This window comes from Cyprinus carpio, chromosome B8, assembly GCF_018340385.1.
Source record: "Cyprinus carpio isolate SPL01 chromosome B8, ASM1834038v1, whole genome shotgun sequence".
NCBI classification, from domain to species: domain Eukaryota; kingdom Metazoa; phylum Chordata; class Actinopteri; order Cypriniformes; family Cyprinidae; genus Cyprinus; species Cyprinus carpio.
Window position 1 is genome coordinate 8,347,413 of NC_056604.1, and position 20,612 is coordinate 8,368,024.

At 37.7% G+C, this 20,612-nt stretch overlaps 1 protein-coding gene across 2 annotated transcripts in view; it reads left to right on the forward strand.

Moving 5' to 3' along the window:
- The window catches only part of LOC109059090 (formin-binding protein 1-like), a 45,415-nt gene that overhangs the window by 7,171 nt on the left and 17,632 nt on the right, over positions 1-20,612 (forward strand). For both annotated transcript variants that reach the window (XM_042729524.1, XM_042729523.1), the window contains exon 2: positions 20,416-20,531. In XM_042729524.1, the coding sequence (XP_042585458.1) occupies positions 20,416-20,531 (116 nt within the window). The remainder of the gene's footprint in view (positions 1-20,415; positions 20,532-20,612) is intronic.

Below are 20,612 nucleotides of genomic sequence, written 5' to 3' on the forward strand. Positions count from 1 at the left end.
TCAGATCACTAGTTCGCCTTTTGGTAGCCTGACTAGATATGCAAATGCCCCTTATCCGAGATAGTCCAAGACAGTAGCATATAGAATGTATTTTGTATTTTGAATGTCCGGTAGTCTTCAAATAAAATTATAGTCCTGTGTCGAAGACGCTGCATTAATTTAGTCATAGTTTTTATCATCAGATATTAGTTTTAGCTCATCAACGTCTCGTCTTCGTCACAGAAAAAATGTTCGTTTACAATTATTTTTCGTTGTCGTCTTCGTTAACTAAATTAATACTGTTTTGATGCATAAATTTAGCTAAAATATTTGATAAACAAATGTATGCGGCTTGACGTTTGTAGGACTTTGTCAGTGCCCATTGAGAGTGACATTTCAATTCTGTGGGAAGATGCGGAGTTATGCAAATCTACTTATTTCAGTTAAGATCCCTAGAAGATTGACTGTAGAGAGCAAAGCATCTCCTAGATGTTGGAATAAAGCCATGCATTGTATTAAGCTGGAGGGGTGTATGCTTGCATTTTAGCTGTTGTAGGTGTGCTTTTGTCTGTGTAATCGGGGTTATTTTCATACAGGAAGACAGACAGGTGTTTGGGGGATGGAGGTCTTAATTCTTAGGCCTGCTTTAAACATGGCTTCTAATGATTTCCAAATGATCTCCTCCTGCGACAGTGCAGCCCTGCACTGTAACTGAAAAATGAACCCCACTGATTTGCATTGACTCGCATCAAGTTCCATTGAAATTCTAAAGCTGTACGTGTGTAGCCTAATTGCCTTTTACTTCTGGAATGTAATATTTTTTTCCGATAACCGTAAACTAACGATGGGATCTTTTTGTACAAGGCTTTTTTAATGTCGTCCTCATGTTTTCCTTTTTGCATTCGGGTTGATAACAGAAATCGACATGGCTTTTTAGAAAGAATGCATTATATATCAGGGACTGTTTCAGTATTGTCCAGTATTCACATTTTAAAAAAATGGATAATGGGACAAATGATAATCAGATTTTTTTTATCTGATTTAACAGGTTACTGTTGGAGGTTTGAAGGTTGAAGGTTTCAACATTAGTAAACTATAATACCATTCGGAAGTTCAGTTTGATGTGAATGCAGGGTGCGATTTGCTAGGAGGGATGGACTATGCATCCCTGCCTCTGCTGAATTACTTTTATCCCCAGTGGGGATAAAAACATCCTGCAAACCCACTCTGACGTCCCGATCTGAATCAAATGATTCACGATACATGCTTTGAAGTCCCGTACTGAATCAAATGATTTGCGATACGTGATCCGATTGGAGCGGTTTGAAACAGTGAATCATTTTGCAATGCAATGGTTTAACTGATTCGGAGTTTCAAAAAGCTCCGTTGTTTTCTTTGCTCGCTTTCTGTAAATAATTTATTGTTTGAATAACTGTGGACATTAAATCATTACAATTAATAGGCCTAACATAGGCCTACAATGTTTTTATTAAACTGAGATCACACTAAATACAGTTTCCGTTGTATTAAAAACATTTCATAAAAATTTTCAAAAGCATCCCCCCTCTGTTTTTTTCACAAATCGCACCCTGCGTGTATGTAAGGGAAGTGTATTTTACTTGAGGGGGAAAAAAAAAAATTGTTGCAACTTCTTTTGTGAACTAATCGCATCCAAAATAAGTTTTTATTTACATAATATGTGTGTATGTATTGTGTATATTTATTATATATAAATACACACACATACAGCATATGTTTTAAAAATATTTACATGTATTTACATATAATTTGAAGATATAATTATATAATTTATATCATATATAATCATATTTAATATATAAACGTAACATTTTTCTTAAATATATACATGAATGTGTGTGTATTTGTATATACATGAGAAATATACAGTGCACACACATATATTGTGTAAACAAAAACTGTTATTTTAGATGCGATTAATCATTTGACAGCACTAATAAAAAAATTTAAAAAGGGAACTGCAAGTTTCTCTCGTTATTTTTCGCACAATTGGGAGGTTATATCACGCAATACTGAGAGAAAAAGTCAGAATTGCGAGATGTGAACTGAACTCGCAATTATGAGGAAAAAAAGTCTGAATTGTGAGATAAAAAGTCGCAATTACCTTTTTCTATTTTTAATTCAGTGGTGGAAATGGGCATCCATAGTTTTTCCAGAGAGATTGGACAGAGAATTATTATGAATATTTATTTTTTTAAAAAAGTTTCTATATTATAGAATCCCTTGATTTTAAGAATTTAAGTCCTATGTATGCTCAGTTTTGCACAGTTTATGAATTGTTGTTTGACGTTTCAACTGTCTTATTGGAATCAAGCTGGTTGTATTGTTAATCTTTCTTTATTCACCTCAGTTTCGCATATTATGTTTGGACGGCCTAAAATGAGTCGGGCAGGAGGCCTGAATATCCTGGAGCGCTCTTGCTTTGCTAGCAGCATGCTAGTGCTAAAGAAACCTGCAGCTCTAACTGTCCGACACAAAACTGTGTGGGACACAGGAATGCATGACTTGCTGAAACATGACTACAGAAAAACATATCCTTTTGAAAACTTCTCTGCAATGCAAGTACAGTTCATTTGACAGGTGCTAACAAGTGAATAGGTAAATGTTGTCCTCTCTTTTGTCCTTTAAATCCAGTATAAAGAGCTAACAAGAGGCAAAACCAAGTCCTGTTTCAGACGACATTGGGGCCTTGGTGGTTTAACACTTTTTCATGAAAAACCCAAACCTCCATGTGAAGCCCCTCACAGTCTGGTGCATCCATTCTGCTGGCTTCAACCTGGCGATTGCGGTCAGACTGTGTGGTGTTGGTGGTGTTATGTGGCCTGCTATATCCTGCTCGTCTACAGGAGAATTTGCTTACATATTCAGGGAAACCAACCTATTCAAATACTGTTGCCTTATGAGTTTACTTATGGTTAAGGTTAAAATTAGTGCTGGTGGTGCGAATAAGTTGATTTGGATTGGCTGCTAAAGTATTGTTAAAGATATTGCAGGTCATTTTTAGCATTTAAATAGTTACGTTGCTGCTTAATATCCAGGGACAGCTATAAGTAAACTATTTGTACATTGACTTCCCAGAGGGGTGTAAACACTGTGATGCTTTTAAAACATTGTTCTGTTTGTTCGAACCATCTGACATTTACATTCATGCATTTGGCAGACTCTTGTATCCAAAGTGACTTACATTTTATTCAAGGTATTTGAAAAGTTCATGCATTCCCTATGAATCAAAACCATGATCTTGGTTTTGCTATCGCCATGCTCTGGTTTTTGAGCTTCTGCCATAACCAGTGGCGTGAGTATCAAACTTTTTATCTGAGCAATGGTGTTGGTGTTGGTGTTTAAGAAGCCTTTTTGGTGCTTCTAGCATCACAGAAACAACACACTTTATCTTTAAATAGAGAGAAAGTGATGGTGGTATGTTGTCCATTATGTGTCCTTATGCTGTTTGTCTCCAATGAAGGAAGGAAGCCATTTCTTTCCTCACCAAGCGTACTGCAGGTTTAATTGATTGTGGATGTTTGAACCTCTTTTTTTTCTTTCTTGGTACTCATGGAAGAGGATCTGTAACAGCAGTTTTAGAATTAAGTTAAGCTCTTAAGAGTTGGCTGCTGTGTGTGGCACTTATAACAAGCCATGGCTGACACATCTCTGTGGGATGGAGAGTGTGAAGTGCCGTCTCCAAACTAGGGCTGGCTCGATACCACTTTTTCAGAACCGATTCCGATCCAATACCAAAAATTCTGAGTATCTGCCAATACCGATATCGATCCGATACCAGCACAGTTTTTTTTGTAAATCAGTGTAGAATTTCTATACCTCAATGTGTGTTGACCTGTTCATCACTCATTTGTATGTTACGCAGTCTACTAAACATAGACAGCTTCATTATAAAGAAAAATAACAAACAAAAAAATATATAATCATAATCTTCTGTGTCAGCCGCAGTGCTGATGCACTGTTTTCTTTCAAACCAAAGCATAAATACATGTAAAAAACGTATCCTAGTGGCGCGGCTGACACAGAAGAGCATACACCACCTGCGTTCTGTTCAGATTTGCCAAAATGGCGCTACGCTGATTTGGAGAAACACAGAGGAGAGGAATTGTTGAATAAAGTCATTATTTCTGTTTTCTTTGTGTACAAAAAGTATTCTCATCACTTTATAACGTTACGGTTGAATCACTGATGGCAGATGGACTATTCTGACGATGCTTTTCATACTTTCCTGGACCTTGACAGTGTTACTTACTTGGCAGTCTATGGGACAGTCTCAAGCCTATCGATTTTCATCCGAAATATCTTAAATTGTGTTCCGAAGACGAATGAAGCTTTTATGGGTTTGGAACGACATGGGGGTAAGTGAATAATGATACATTTTTCATTTTGGGATGGAGTATCCCTTTAATAATAATAACAGAATGGAATATGTACAATATTGGATTTGGAACGGTCTCATCTGACCGTTACCCGATTTGGCAGAAAATGCCAGTATGAGAGAGATACCGATATTGAATATCGAATCGGTGCACCCCTACTCCAAAAACACTTCTTTAGCACATCCAGTGACGTGCATTCAGTTCCAAACCACATGCAAACTTTGGAACTATGAAAATGCATTGCTATTTGTACTACTCCCAAATACTCTGGTCAGAAAAACAAGTTGTCTCACCCTGATCTCATGTCATTGGTTGAGCCCACGTTGCTATTTGGGATGCTCAGAAAAAGCTTTTAAACTTCTCGGTGAAATGAGCCTACAGTGGCTTACTTTTTTGAAAGAAATTAACTTTTATTTAGCAAGGATGCATTAAAGTATGCTGTGCATAGCTTTTGATAATAATAAGAAAAGCTTCTTGTGCACCAAACATCATATTGAAAGGCATATTTGAAAGACTCCTAAAAATTCAGCTTTGCTGTCACAGAAATAAATAAAAATGTTTTAAAAAGTGAAAGTGAAAGTGAAAGTGACGTGACATTCAGCCAAGTATGATGACCCATACTCAGAATTTGTGCTCTGCATTTAACCCATCCGAAGTGCACACACACAGAGCAGTGAACACATACACACACACACCCGGAGCAGTAGGCAGCCATTTTATGCTGCGGCGCCCGGGGAGCAGTTGGGGGTTCGATGCCTTGCTCAAGGGCACCTAAGTCATGGTATTGAAGGTGGAGAGAGAACTGTACATGCACTCCCCCCACCCACAATTCCTGCCGGCCCGAGACTCGAACTCACAACCCTTGGATTGGGAGTCCGACTCTCTAACCATTTGGCCACGACTTCCCACCTTTGCTATTTTATTTATGTTAAAATAGCAAATCAAAACTGGTTAAATTTCATCTTTAATGTCATTGTTGGTGGTATTGCACAATAGATCATGTTATCTCAGGCAGCTTGTAACCTTTAGCAGAGAAACAGGCATTGTCCATGTTTTTTCTCTCAAGCTATTTAGCTTTAGAGACATGATTGTGCAGTTGTTCACCGCTCAGTGGGCAGTTTTGTAGCGAGACAGAAAATGAAGTGTCCCTCAGAGCAAAGGATAATCAGTGTCAGAGCATGCTGTAATGGTTTAAAAAGTGTGTGTCAGCCTTAAGTCACAAGGCAGTGAACCAACTCCCTTTTTACACACACACGCGTCTCCTTCAGACTGGCATGCCTTTTAAAGTCCTTTAATCTTGAACACCAGACCTTTACGAAGTTTCTCCTCGGGGTACAGAGGGATGTGACCGTGTTAGAAGGGATGTAGGTGGTTTTGGGTACATTTTAGCAAGTCTTCAGAGGCAAGGAGATGAAAGAGACTGTCTGTGATGTGAGGCGCTGACAGCTACGGGAAGAGTGTGAATCTGAAGTGTAGAGAAATATGAGATATGACAGGCATATGAGTTGTAGACTGTGTTTCCTGCAGGATTTTAGTCTCTCTTCATTTCCATCACCACAGCATGATGATGTCCTAATGTTCTGCATTCCATGTCAGGTGCTTACAGACACGTCTGGCTCAAATTATGGCTCGGACAAACGTGCGCTACATGAAGTTTTATTGGGACTGATTCATGGCAATTTCCTTTGGGAACAAACCAAATAAAACATGTGGCTCTGAAACACTTCTGACACACAGAGAGTGCAAATTATACTGCCTTGTGTGGAGTGCCTTTGACTCATTGCTGAAAAATATGAGTGCACCTTTTAATAAACTATAGCTGTTTTATCTACTGTTTGGTGGCTATGATAAGATTAAATGTCCCTTGAACATAGAGGTTACAACATATATGAATAATGTAGGCTTTCTCAAATGTGATTTTAGATTTATCAATTTATTTGTGAGAAAGTTTAATGCTAAACTTCTCCATAACTGTTCTGATGAAGAAACAAACTAATCTACATCTTGGTACCTACACTCTTCAAAATAAAGGTGGTTAAAAGGTTCTTTATTGTGTTGTGATAGAATTAGCTTTTTTGGTTATTTATTCAGTGGCGGAAATGGGCTTCCATAGAAATCAATACATTCAGTTTTGTAATATGAAGAAACCTTCTTTCACCACAAAGAACCTTTTGTGAAACCATTTAGACAAAAAAGGTTCTTCTATGGCATCACTGTGAAGAACCTTTATTTTTAAGAGAGTATAAAGGTGATTTTAATTTAAAGCAAAATTTGTTTTTGGGTGAACTATTTCGTTTCCAATACTTGAAAGTGTTTTTGAATGAACTGCAGAATTAATCTACATTAAGGAGCGCTTCTAAATCCTAATATTACTGGCAATCTTGCCTTCCACCATAGCTCAAAAATCATGTTTTAAACTATATTTTGTGCTTTTTTTTTTTTCTTGTCCTCATTTTTCTTTTTCGTATTATGTTCTTATTCGCATGCGAGTTCTTTTTATATCATGAAGACCAGAAAAGATGGATAACTTAAATTTTGATTTAGTGAATACCACACAAAGCTAAATAATGACATAATTTTTATTTTTGGGTGAATTATTGCTTTACCTATGTGAAGGACACATGTTCTTCTCAGACAGGTTCTTCTTTAGAAACTTGAGCCTTGTTTGTTTTGGTGTTTTTGCAGGCCTCTGTTTTCTTTTCTTTTTTTTTTTTTTTTTTTGTAGGGGGTGGGTACTGAATACAAAGTCATAATTGGTACACAGATCTCCTGTTGTTGTTACCCAGCCCCCTCCTGTACCCTGCATGTGCTGTTAAGGCTTTTGTTTGTTATGTAACTAAAACTGCCCAGTGCTGAGGACCTAATCACAGATCAGTCTTCTTGCAAATCCCTGATTCTAGATTTGTCTTAGACTGTATTTATCTAAGAGTTTGTTTACATTTTTTAGATTTTAGATTTCTTAGGGCACCGTTTACAGGAACCAGACATGTACCTGTGTTTCTGATAATACAAGAACTGTACTTTGCACAGTGTTGTTATCAAGGGTACTTAAGAACACATGAATAATTCTGTGTAACATATGTAAATTGTTTTAGTTTTTAGAATGCACATTAGCTTTTTTTCCAGCAGTCAGTTATTGGCTGCAAATGTTCTGATTCTTTATATTTGTTCTTTTGCACCTAAATCTGTTTAAATAATTTGTTTAATTAAAATTCATTGTGTATTGTTTTGTTGCATATTTAATGTTTTTGTCTTTTTGAAAAAGTTATTAAAAATATTTAGAGGACAACAGTGGGGTTTAATTTTTTTTTTTTACCTGTTTTTATAATGTAATTTAGTACTGTAATTTAGTACCGTATTTCGTAATATGTTTCACTAGATATCTGGAAAATGTGATACTGTCAAATGCAAAACAAGAACTCCATTCATTTAGTTATAAATGTATTAATAGTTCATTAGTCTTGTTTTTATTGGAATATACAAGAACTATTGATCTCTTGTATAATGCATTTTATTATGTTCATTGATGACTTATTCAGGAAGTTACTATAATAAAGCACCAATCAGTTGTTTATTTCTATGATAGTTTACTCATGCATAAATGTGTACTATTTAATTACAGAGAGTGTTTGAATGATACAACCACAAAGTCTTATGCAATTATGTTTCACTATTATAATTTAATATTTAGTGATGACACTCCCTGTGGCTTTGAGAGATGCCTTGAGCATGCGGTGACCTCTGGGCTGGTTTAACCTAGACTCACCCAGGCAGGCATTCATGAAACTCATGCCCATCCTGTCTGGTTCCTTACTGAGCACTAGTGAGGACTGGCGCTGCAGTGACAACTGTGGGATTCACTCCTTTTGTGTTTGTGTGCGCAACTTTTTAAAAGTAGGCTAGTTTGTTTTACATTTATATGATTGTTTGTTGTAGCATTCTGCTATGAATTTGAATGTGTGCATATGTAACATCTGTCTGCACTCTTCTGTAGTTCTCCTTAGGGAGACAGGAAATGTCACTCTCTGGCTTGGCCTCAGCGATGACCTCACCAGCTCGGGCCCAGATGGTGTACAGGTCATCCACTCTCTGCTACTGGCTACTTTTTCATGGCTAATGAAATGTTTTTATGTCTGAAAATATAACCTCACCAAATTTCCTTCTGTTGCCTCAGTTGTACGCCAACAATTACTCATGTCACTGCAGTAATGAAGGAGCAGAATGTTCTATTTCTGTATTCTGTATTACCATACTTGTTCCTCACTAAGCAAGGTAGGGCATTTAATGGCCTCCGGGTCAGCTATGTCATTTGATTAGTGATATAATTAGGTTTCTGTGAGTAAATCTGATTTATGGGCTTATTAGAGATATCCTGTATCTTTTTAAAATGATTAATCCTGTGCTCACTGTCTCCTTAAAGCAGACTTTTGCTAATTTAATAAGTGCTTATAAGATCTTATATGATCTTTATTGACCTGACTTTGGAAAGGGAGATCAAAATGAGTTTTGCGGCTTTATTCCATGTGTTAAATTTGAAGCAATATTGACGAATGTATGTTACTATACTTCTAAATGCTGGCAGTCAGAATTGTCCAATTAAATGCTCTCTAGAATGAGAATTGAGCAAGTCATAGTTTTTGGCTGTGAGGCACCAAATTTTCTCAAACCCAAAATATTCAACTGATAATTAATTCAGTGTTGATTATTAAATTAATGTGATCCGTTAATTGATTATTAAATAAACTTTATATTCAGTTTCAGTTTTCAACTAAATCAAAACTTGAATTGCGGTTTCTGTAAAATCTTTTTTGTACTCCCTTTTTCAATAGGCAAGCCCTTTGGTATAGTTCTCTCTCAAATTTCATGTTACGAAAGGAAATGCATAAAACTGCACTATTCAAGCCACTTCATGGGATCTTTTTTGAAGCTCTTAGGCACATCTGGTGTTTAGAATTGTCTTATTCAGTGTTTCAATCAAATAATGATGTCCTGTTTGGGTTAGAGGTTATGTTGAGTTTCCTTTTTGCCCCCTGACTCAATGGATGGCCAATTTATCAGATGCTACAGTCATTCTTTTGTTCTTAGAGTAAGTTTTCTGGGGACATAAACTGTCCAAGTGTCCCTAGCACCACAAAACAACAATTGTTCCCACTCTCAGTGGTCCTTGTGTTAATGACCCCAGTAATGTGTAGCTTTACAAACATGACTTGTGACCTAATAATGATTCAGGCACTAACCCATTTCCTCCAGATGAATGTTGCTCTTTGATTCACAAAGCGTTCAAGTGATGCCTCATACAAAGAATTTATGTTTTTATTTCTTATACATTCTTTTGTTATAAATCATTAAACAATTTTGAAAATTGAACCAGTCTTATGAGTCAATACATTGAATAGATGAAGAATGGAAAAAGATTTGTTGATGACTGAAACTCTACTAATGCCTTTCCTGCTCCTGAACGTCTCTGTTTGGCTGATGAGTCACGCTTATCTGTGGGTTTAGTTTGACATTAAATTGCAAGTTTAACTTGGTGTTTAGAGTTGGATATGACTTGCATGTGATTGCCGGGTGCGTCTTGTGAGCCTTCGCTGTGATACACTATACAGTGGACTCTTTTTCTCCCTCTCTCACAACTTCCCTTGCTTTTATGGACCAGTGCCACTGACAGGAACTTGGACTGTAGTGAACAACCTCTCCTGAGGCCTTTTCCATATGGTTTCCTGTTCCGGCTCCTCCGCAGGCAGACTGATCACTTTCAGTCTCAAACATATGATTCATTGCCCAGTTCTCTCAAACCTTTAACGGATACAAAGTAGTCTTCACCTTCGTTCATGCCATTGGTTCATAGCAGCTGTATTCTACTTTGACCCCTGGTTCACCATTGGTGTTTGAGTGTATAGTGGGAATGGCACATTGTTGGGGAAGCTACAGAAAACTGTAGGTTGTCAATCAAAAATTAGTTACATCTATTTTATTTAAATAATTGTAAAAAAAATAAATAAATACAAAGTAGTGATGCTGTGTGTTATTGTGTACCACTTTAAGGAAACTGTTTGCATGAGAGACTGATCGATGTAGCCTGTAGCATTCTTCCCAGACATTTTACAGAAGCAGACCATTGGGACGGAGATCCAGGTTTGTAGTTGTGTAGGCTGAAAGTGATCTTCCAGTCTCCTTTTGTCTCTCTCTTTTCCCCCTCCCCCTTGCATCTTCCCCTCATGTGATCCTTTCATTGGGCAGACAGACTCACATTTCTGCCACCACAGGTCTACTGTCATTTTCTGGCCAGTCAGCTTTTGCCCCAGTTCAATACCTGCAGATCAGCTAACCACAGCTATAAATGCTTCACTGCTGCTGGCAACTTAATACAAGGCAATGTTTTCGTCTTAACACTTTGATTCTCCCTTTTTTGGCAGCATCAAAAGAAGTGCCATGTGGAGGCTGAATTAGGCCTGTCCCTTGTGTTGCTAGAGAGGAAGGATGAAAGAGAGAGAGGAAGAGGTGGTGCCCTTGGGCACTTCATTAAGCACAGCAGGTTGTACTGAGGATGTGGTGAGATTTTAGAGCCCCCCCTGCCCCCAATTCTTCATTCAGAAGGGAGTTTTGGAAGCATCTTGAGATGAACTATTTGAATGCTAATGCATGGATTAGCCAAAACAATGGAAAGCTTTTTAGAAAGGCATGAATTTGAATGAACCCAGTGCCACCCTAAAAATCAGACTGAGAGTACTGTAATCAGTGGGTGGTATGACTCTTGGAGAGTCTACCAAGAGTCATATGTGTGTGTGTGTGTATGTATGTATGTATGTATGTATGTATGTATATGTTTGTTTTAGAAATTATTAGATTTTTGTATTAATTTTTTTGTTAATTGTATTGTTAATATAATTTTATTTATATTTGTTTTATCTAAATAAAATTATAATACTATTACATAATGTTTACTATTATCTAATTAGTGTCTAATGTAGCTTGATAAACCTTAGTGAAGTATTTTAAGTCTCTTTTGTATTCCATGTATAACTCATGGTATTAAGATGTAGATGCAGATCTTTTGGGGTCTCTCTGCTACATTTAGGATATATTGGGAGGACTGATATTAAACAGTGCCTGAGGCTTGTACTCTGTGATTCAAGGAATAAAGACTGAGTGGCCTTTCTGCCTTTCCCCGCCCCCCAACAGGTCATAGCTGTGTGTGTGTGTGTGTGTGTGTGTGTGTGTGTGTTTTGCATGGTCACTGTGTAGCTAAGATTTAATCTTTTTTGTTTGAATCTTCCAGACATGCATGGGAAGATCTAACAATAATATCTAAGAGCCATCAAGGAACAGTTTGCATGAATTCCTTAATGTCCTCAATTGCAACCGTATGCAAGATGTTCACTGACATGACATGTTCACAAAGTAGTATGGTTCTATGATAGTTCTTTTGATTCTACCGTGGTGGAACTCAGTGAGATTTTCAAGTTATTGTTCATGTACTGACCTCACTTCCTGTCATTATTTGAGCACAGGATGTTTGCCTTCTACGAAATGCCTCTCCTGAGTCGGCCATTGTCCTTTAAGACCCCCAGATTTTTGTTTGTGTTGTGTTATCTGTGATTTTCAGAAACATTTTGTTCTGTTTTGGAAGTTTTTAAAACCTTTGTGCTTTGCAAGCAGTCTGAGGTGGTATTTGGAAAGGTGCAGACTTTAGAAATCGAAAAGAGCAGATCAATTGAGTTGTTTCTCACTAAAAACATTTTTTGAGGAATGACATAACTGAATATCTGTGGGAAAATTGGCTGCTGAGCTGCTAGTCTCCCTCAGTCTTTTAGTTTTCTTAACTTTTAATGTGTTGTTGTGTACTGCATTCTAATTGGAAATGTTGTCTTGTAGGGGGTTTTGCTTCAACACCCAAGTGGTACCATTATCTCAACTCTTAACTAGTTTAGTTTGTTCCTCATAGTCTTCAGTCTGTCTAGATTCACAGATAATCATACTGTTCTTCGGACAGTTCTAGTTTTCACATACACAACTCAACACTTTTGACTTAGTTTGTGTTTTTCTGTTCCATGTTTTCTGTTCTCTTCTCATTGTAATGTTCAGTTTAGACATTTACTTAAGGTCAGTTTGTTGACTTGACTTTCTTTTGTTCCTGGTGTTGTTTTGCATGATTGTTCCAAAGTTCATGTTACTCCAAATAATAATTTTTATTAAAACATCCAGCCAAATGGCAATCTCCTGTTATATAGAAACATATCGTGCCTTTGTAAAACTGATTTGTCTTACATTAAGGCTCAGGAAAATATGTATTTGTATAGTTGCTCAGTGATCTATAAAAACACAAATTTTTTAGTGTTTTCTCACAGTAGATGAAAGTGGCAAAGTTGTGCATATTGAAGAGCCTTGGAATTATATATGCAGATATTATTCACAGAAAGTCTTGATGAAGATCATCATAACAAAAACAGAGGCTCCCCTGAGAGAGATGGAAAGAAACACAAAATAACTAGCAGAGAGACAGGAATCATGAGATGGGAATGTCTGGAAAAATGTTAAAGGAGCACTGCTGGAATCACCTTGCATTAAAGTGCTCTTCTTTATTCAGTGGAGGGAAATCCAATCTGCTTTTGCAAGCACCACAAGTTATATGAGAACCTCCTTTTCTTTTCTCTCAGAATATTCTCATTTGTTGCACACATCAGAAGTGAATCTGGGCATACTCACCTCTGCAGGGGGTCTGGGACGTTTCCTTCCCTTGAGACTTAACTTTATGAATTCTATCAGGTTTCTGTAAGCTGAGATTGGCCCACCTCTTTTTGTCTCCTAGCAACTGCAGTTGCCAGTCAGCCTGTGGAGGCGGTGCCTGCATGAGCTCATGGCATTAATTATTCATGAGCGCTTGGAAGAGAGGGTGATGTAAGGATAGAATCTGAGCATGCTCGCCTAACTCTGGCACCAGCGGTAACCGGGCACCAGGCAGAGAATTGGATGTATTATGCCAGCCCTTGGCTACTGCCTTTGTTTCATTTACACTATAATATATGAACAGACTGGGTTTTGAGTGTGAACAAAGATGTGTGAAAGATTTTAATTTAGCATCCATAGTCATGAGCTTGTGTAATCACTCCAGCCAAAAGAACAGACCCTCACAACAAGATGACAGACCAGCATCTCCATATCATCGACAGTCCATATGAGCCAGTCAGAGAACACATGCCACTAAGAACCATGGATCAAGCTGTTTGTTGGATGCCATAGGTGTATTTTGGTGTGTGTTTGTGTGTGTTTAGAGAGAACCCGCTGGTTGGCCAATCTGCCAGTGTGTAGTTCAAAACCCTATGACTTTGTATGTATGAATACATATATATATTATACATTTATATTTACATATATACGTGTGTGTGTGTATATAAATATAACAAAAACCTATTTTGTGATTAATCGTTTGACAGCATTAATATATACACACACACACACACACACACACACACACACAGTAACATTGTTAATGTGAAAAAATATGAATGTTGATATAAATGTTAATTTTAAATTATATAATTTTTAATTATTCATGTTAACATACATATTAATGAAAATACATATTTTTAAAAGTTAATGAAAAAAAATATACAATTATAAATGCAGCAAGTCAAACCTAAATAAATAATAAATTAGGAAACCAAAAAAATATTTGAACTGAAATAGAAAGGAGCAAGTTATCTCAGCCAAACCTTCCATTTGTGTTCAACTCGTTAGTGTTACTGTAGGACATTTCAGTTATTATTTGTGTCACTATAAGCCACACCCACTCCAGGAAACAATATTCTGTTTATTGGTATAAGGTTCACTAGTTATGTGATATGACTTATGCCTATGTCGATAGATGTCCCTCTTTATGCTGACCAGTTTTAAGGTTAATCTTAATGAATGGAGCTGGGGTAGTTTCCTGCATCCTTCAAAGTATTAGAATATATAGGAACAATTATTGTAAGATATTAATATTGATGGTACTTTTAATAATGAATAATGACAATTCTAAAAGTTCAAGAATAATTACTTTTAAAACTTGCAGCATAGAGACAACTAAATGCTATATTATAAATATTTTTTTTTTTTTTTTTTTTTTTTTTGTTGATATTTTTATATTTAAAAAAAATAAAAATTAAATAAAGGACTTCCACTAATGCCAACAAAGTTTTCTGGTCTATTCAAAAGAATGTTGTGGTCGATAGTGTCTATTGCATCGCTAAGATCCAGTAGCACTAATAAGCCCCCTTCACACTGCGATTCCAGCAAATACATGGGTAATGTGTCCCGGCATTTGTACCCGGGTAGCTAGATTTTGCACTTTCACACCGCCAGTGATTACCCGGAATATGTGCGTGCGTTCACACACAACCCGTAAAGGTCCCGTAAAGACACGTGATATAAGGGTGTGACGTGTAATGTACGAGTCGAAAATGCTAGGCACGTTAACTTTCACTGAAGCTGGGGAACGATCTCAGCTTCAGCGCGGAAAGTAAGGAACTAACTGATCTCTGCTTCGTTACAGTTTGCACATATTTGCTTCGTCGCGAATGTTGATCTGCCTTCAAAACATGCTAAAAGAGTCGCGCGATAACGCGCGTCATCACTAAGACACGGCATTAGTTCTGGCTTTTGTTCACACAGCGCTTGTTCCGGGACTGAACCCGTCAATGTTACTAGGTCCACGACCCGGGTTCAATCACGGAATCAGTGTTTTTGATTTCACACAGAAGGCGACCCGGCAATGTTCCGGCAATTTGCCGGGTCCAGCGTGCAGTGTGAAAGGGGCTATAGAGAGATACAACCACAATCAGATGACTAGAGCAGGTCATTTGTATCTCTAATGAGAGCAGTCTCTGAGCAGCACTATGATACGGTTGGAATCCTGACTGGAAATCCTCACAGATACCATTTTTCTCTAAGAAGGAATATAATTGTGAGCATACTACCTTTTCTAGTAACTTTGACAGAAAAGGCAGATTTGAGATGGGTCTGTATTTAGCTAGTTTTTTGGGGTCATATTGTGTATTTTTTTTTTTTTTTTAATGAGAGGACATGTCCTAGTGACAGTGACAAATTAATAATAGTCAGATCTTTGACTTCTGGAAGCACTTCTTTTAGGAGCTTAGATGGAACAGGGTCTAGCATACATGTTGTTGATTTAGATGATTTAATAAGTTTATACAGTTCTTCCTATCCTATAGTAAAGAATGAGTGAAATTGTTCCTCAGGGTCTGTAGCGCATTATCTGATGCAATACTGTAGCTGTATCAAGTACATCATCAAGTTGTTCTGAGCTATTGGATATGCTGAGGGATTGAGATAGATCAGGAAGATTACTTACAGAGCAGTCTTTTGTGGTAGAAGTGATGGTTCTACCATACTTGTAACAAGGAGTAGAATTTATAGTTTTAGTTTTATGGAGTTTGCACAAGACTAGATAATAATCTGAGATATCATTGCTTTTCTGCAGTATTTCAACACCATTAACATCAATTCCATGTGACAGTATTAAATCTGGAGTATGATTTCGACAATGAGTAGGTCCTGAGATGTGTTGTGTTAACCCCAATAGAGTTCAGAATGTCTGTGAATGCTGATCCCAATATATTTTTTTCATTATCAACATGGATATTATAATCACCAACAATTAAAACTTTATCTGCAGCCAGCACTAACTTGGATATAAAATCAGCAAATTCTTTAAGAAATTCTGTATGGTGCCATGGTGGCCTGTATACAGTAGCCAGTACAAACATCACAGGGGATTTATCATTAACACTTGTTTCTCTGGATAATGTAATATGAAGCACCATTACTTCAAACGAGTTATACTTGAAGCCCGCCATGGCTCATATTTATAACCGTAATCTTGGGGGGTAGACTCGTTTAAAATAATGTAATCATTAGGTTTTAGCCAGGTTTCTGTCAGTCAGAGCACATCTAGTTAGTTACAAAAAGTTTGGATGCGTGTCTCTAGTTCTGAAATGTTCTCTGTCAGTCTAACTATTTCCCTGCATTTATCACATGTGAATCCCTCGTCGCCGACAGAGAGAGATAAACTGAACATGTGGCAAGCAGTGCAAATAACAATAGCAGGAGAAGACATTACTCGCTGTGATTAATTAATGATTCTGACTTACCACTGTTGTTAGATGAACTCTTGAAAAACGGCGCGAGAGAAAAAAGAAAACGGTAATAGATGCAAATAGAAGCGCAAATGGAAACATGAATGACAAGCTAACCAGCTAATAAATGCTAATGGGCTGCACTCGCAGTTTAAAATTAAAAGTGAATGATCAAATTAGTCAGATTTGTTTGATGGATAATATCAGATATATGGTGGGAATTAAGTTATATTTAATAGGGGGTGCTCAAAATATCGATTCTTAGCTACATACGATATAATAAAAAAAGATACAGTATCGACATTCTAGCCCTTAGTATCGATACTCCGCCCAGCCATTAGGGGACGCAGCGGCCCGCGAGGTCTTTAAGTCATAGGATAAAGCTAGCGATTACCAAGAGTATCTCAGGTTATTGTTTTGTTGCTGCAGTGATTTTTGTTCAACCTGCCTTTTGAGGACAAACCTGGTTAGCCTTAAGATTTTAAAAAAATCCATCCTGTTATGAGGTAGATTAGATTTGTGTTGTGCCAGATGTTAAAGCAAGATGTAGCATTTAAGTGATTTCATAGTGAAATATGTTAATGGCAGTACATGGTGTCACAAAAAAATTATAAGAAGATTTAATAAGAAGAATAATAATAAGAAGATTTTGTGGCTTGTGTGAGCTCAGACTGTACCCTTGGAAAGTTAAATGTTGGGACTTGTGGTAATTCCAGATTAATACAATTTGTGTACAATTAATCAGAGCACTTAAAGTTGCAAATATATTTAAGCAAAATGCACTTTGTTATAATGCACTTTTGTCTTCAATAAATTGAAAGAAAAATGCCAGAGTTCTGTTTGTTGAGTAAATGTGGTTCAGCATTAACTAATTGGCTCTGGCCCATGTATTTTTATTGAATCGGATCGAATCGTGTCACCTTGTATCAAATCGTATCGAGACAGCTCTGTATCGAGGTACGTATCGAATAGTGACCTGGTGTATCGAGGTATGTATCGTATCGCCAGGTTCTCCAAGGTATACAGCCCCTAGATTTTATTATGTATATTTTGGGGAGTTTGTCTGTTTTTAGCTGAGATAAATAGTGTAGATTGGAAATGTGTCTGATCAATATCCTGTTGCCCTAAAAGCAGCCTGACAAGCAGACTTGTTAATTTGGAAAACTTCCCTATTATGTTTACTTGGATATGAGTGATCTCAGTATTTTTACCTTAACTGCCGTGTATGAATGTGTGTGTCAAATGACACTTAAAGTCTGGCAGATGGAGGGGGGATGCTGTTTTTCCACTTGAGTGAAGCATCAGCGTGCTGCTAAGGTGATTTCCTCGATTTCAGCAGCGACCGGTATTAAACTAACAGGACTGTGTGTAATACTCCCTGGTCTGGAGACTCACCCTCACATGTCTGCGTTATGTGTTTATCAGTTTTAGGAAGATAATTTGGATTTAAACCTCCCACCTGATGTGATTTGACTGTCAGGTGCTGTCGTTGAATTGCTTGCTCTGTTAAAGGTGGGCAGGATTCTGCCTAATGCCTGTCATGAGAGTTATAGCCCAGAGTAATCATTAACTACTGGTCCTGTGTGCAAACATAGCAGGAGAATTCCACTTTTATCTTAATTGCACTTCATTGTCCCCTCTGTTTCTCTCTCTCTCTCTCTCTCTCTCTCTCTCTCTCTCTCTCTCTCTCTCTCTCTCATTCTCTGATTTGTGCACTCATTAGCTAAGTAAGATGCTGTCAGTATAACAAAAACATCAAGTCAGCTCAAAATACAGGCCACTGAACAGATGAGCCCCAGTGTGTTCTATTGGCTTGACTGAAGTATTAAAGTGTTAGGCTGAGGATCCTGTGACAATGTTAAATTTAGCATATGCGTGTGTGTGTGTGTATGTATATGTCTATGTCTATGTAATGCTGCAATGGCTGAATTCACTTGTATTATTTACAATGATTGATTTCAGTTGTTAGTGCTTACTGTTGTGGTGCCAAAAGTAATATTTGCTATTTATTGGTTATTATTCAAACCATAATTAATATAGCCTATTTAAAATAATAATTGCCTTATTTGTATTGATTATCATAATTTATATTTAAATATGCATCCTTGAGTGAAGTGAAGTGACATACAGCCAAGTATGGTGACCCCTCAGAATTCATGCTCTGCATTTAACCCATCCAAAGTGTGCACACACACAGCAGTGAACACACACACACCCGGAGCAGTGGGCAGCCATTTATGCTGCGGTGCCCAGGGAGTAGTTGCGGGTTCGATGCCTTGCTCAAGGGCACCTCAGTGGTGGTATTGCCAGCCCGAGACTTGAACCCAAAACCTCAGGGTTAGGAGTCAAACTCTCTAACCATTAAGCCACGACTTCCCTTGAAGAAATAGAGTATTAATGAATACTCTATTAATTTTGTTGGGGTCAGTGTGTTAATGTGCTTTTCCCTTCCTGTTGTGTACGTCCTTGGTATAACATCACACAATAGTCAGGAATCTTTTGCTGGGTTCACCCAAGGTTCCACTTTTTCTCATCAGTCATGTGCTCTATTCCTGATGATGTTCATCAGAAGTCCTCAGGGTGAGGCTGATTAAATGAGCTTGTAATCTGTGCTCCATGCTCCGTGAGGTGCTGTAAAGACGTTTGTTCATTGTTCTTCAGTGGAGGAAGTACGCTGACTGCATCTAATCTCAGTGTGTCTCACAGGGTCAGTGCCAGAACTCCAGAACAAAGCTCTTCTCTTCTCTTCTGCCATACAAAGGTTGTAGGTTCAAGCTCTGCTAGCTGTAATGTACCTTAAAACGGAATGGTCATTATTTTTGACAAATGTTGACTAGTCACCATATTCGAAAAAAATGTAATAAAATGATAATGTGATATCATACTTTGTTAGGACACATAAGTAGTTGTGGATTTGTGATGAATCCTTTGAAGCTGCATTACTATGTCTCTCTTGTCTCCTGTTGAACAGTGGATAGTCTTGTGCCCCCTGTGAACAGAATGACTCGGCCTCGGGCAAATACACAGCTTGTCTGTCCCTCTCTTTCAGTCTCTACTTCTCAAACATCATCATCATCAACAGAAAGCCCTGTCTGACCCAAGACAGACTTAGCCTATAAAGCCTGTTGCTGCATTCACATTCAGTTACAGGCAGGTCTTCAGCCTGAGACCTCACAGGGATCCACACTGTTACTGCAGTGTTCAAAAAATAAATAAATAAATAATAGTTTATAATATGTATCTATATGTAATTGATTACATTTGATAGATTATTTAGCTATTCAGTGTTTGTTTTAGAAGCCATTGTAGGTGTTCTCACTCTCAGTCTGGCTACATCCGAGGCTTTACCATAAATAGTTCTTGAATGTAATGCTGTAGATGTCACTTACTCCTCCGTAGGGTTGTTTGTCGCTCAGAACCCAGATGGACTGTGTTTGGATCCACCGTGTCTGTGTTGTCGGGTTGGTGGTGAGGAATGTGATGTAACAGAGTTGAGCTGAAACTTTCAGCTCACCCTTTTCTACATCCAAGCTGGCTGGATGGAGGTGGTGGAATCGTTCTCAGCATGTCTGGAATAACAGATAAAGTTAAATAGCTGCAGAGGAGAATCATATTTGCCAAAACTATTCCTTGACTTAAAACGTCTCTTAAAAGATTTTCCTCTTGAGTTGGTTGAAAATGTGTTCAAAGCAATGAAACAATCTTTGTTTGCAATGTGAACGTTTATTCATTGTTGATTTATATTCTGCACTCACCCTTCAAATGTTTCATATTCTTCAAACGAGTCCTTCCATATTCATGTTTCCTGTCTGGCACCAGCAGCCAGATCAAACTCCATCTCACTGGACCTCTTTCTCTTTTCTGCTTTCTTCCCTGATCAGGACCAGTTCGAGAATCTCGACAAACACACACAGTGGGGCATCGACTTCCTAGAGCGCTATGCAAAGTTCGTCAAGGAACGCCTGGAGATCGAGCAGACCTATGCAAAGCAGCTACGGTGAGCATCTAACAACATGCCTTAAACAGCAACTTCTGTAGACTCATCTGATGTCAGTGAGGGGTTTTATTGCTCTGATTA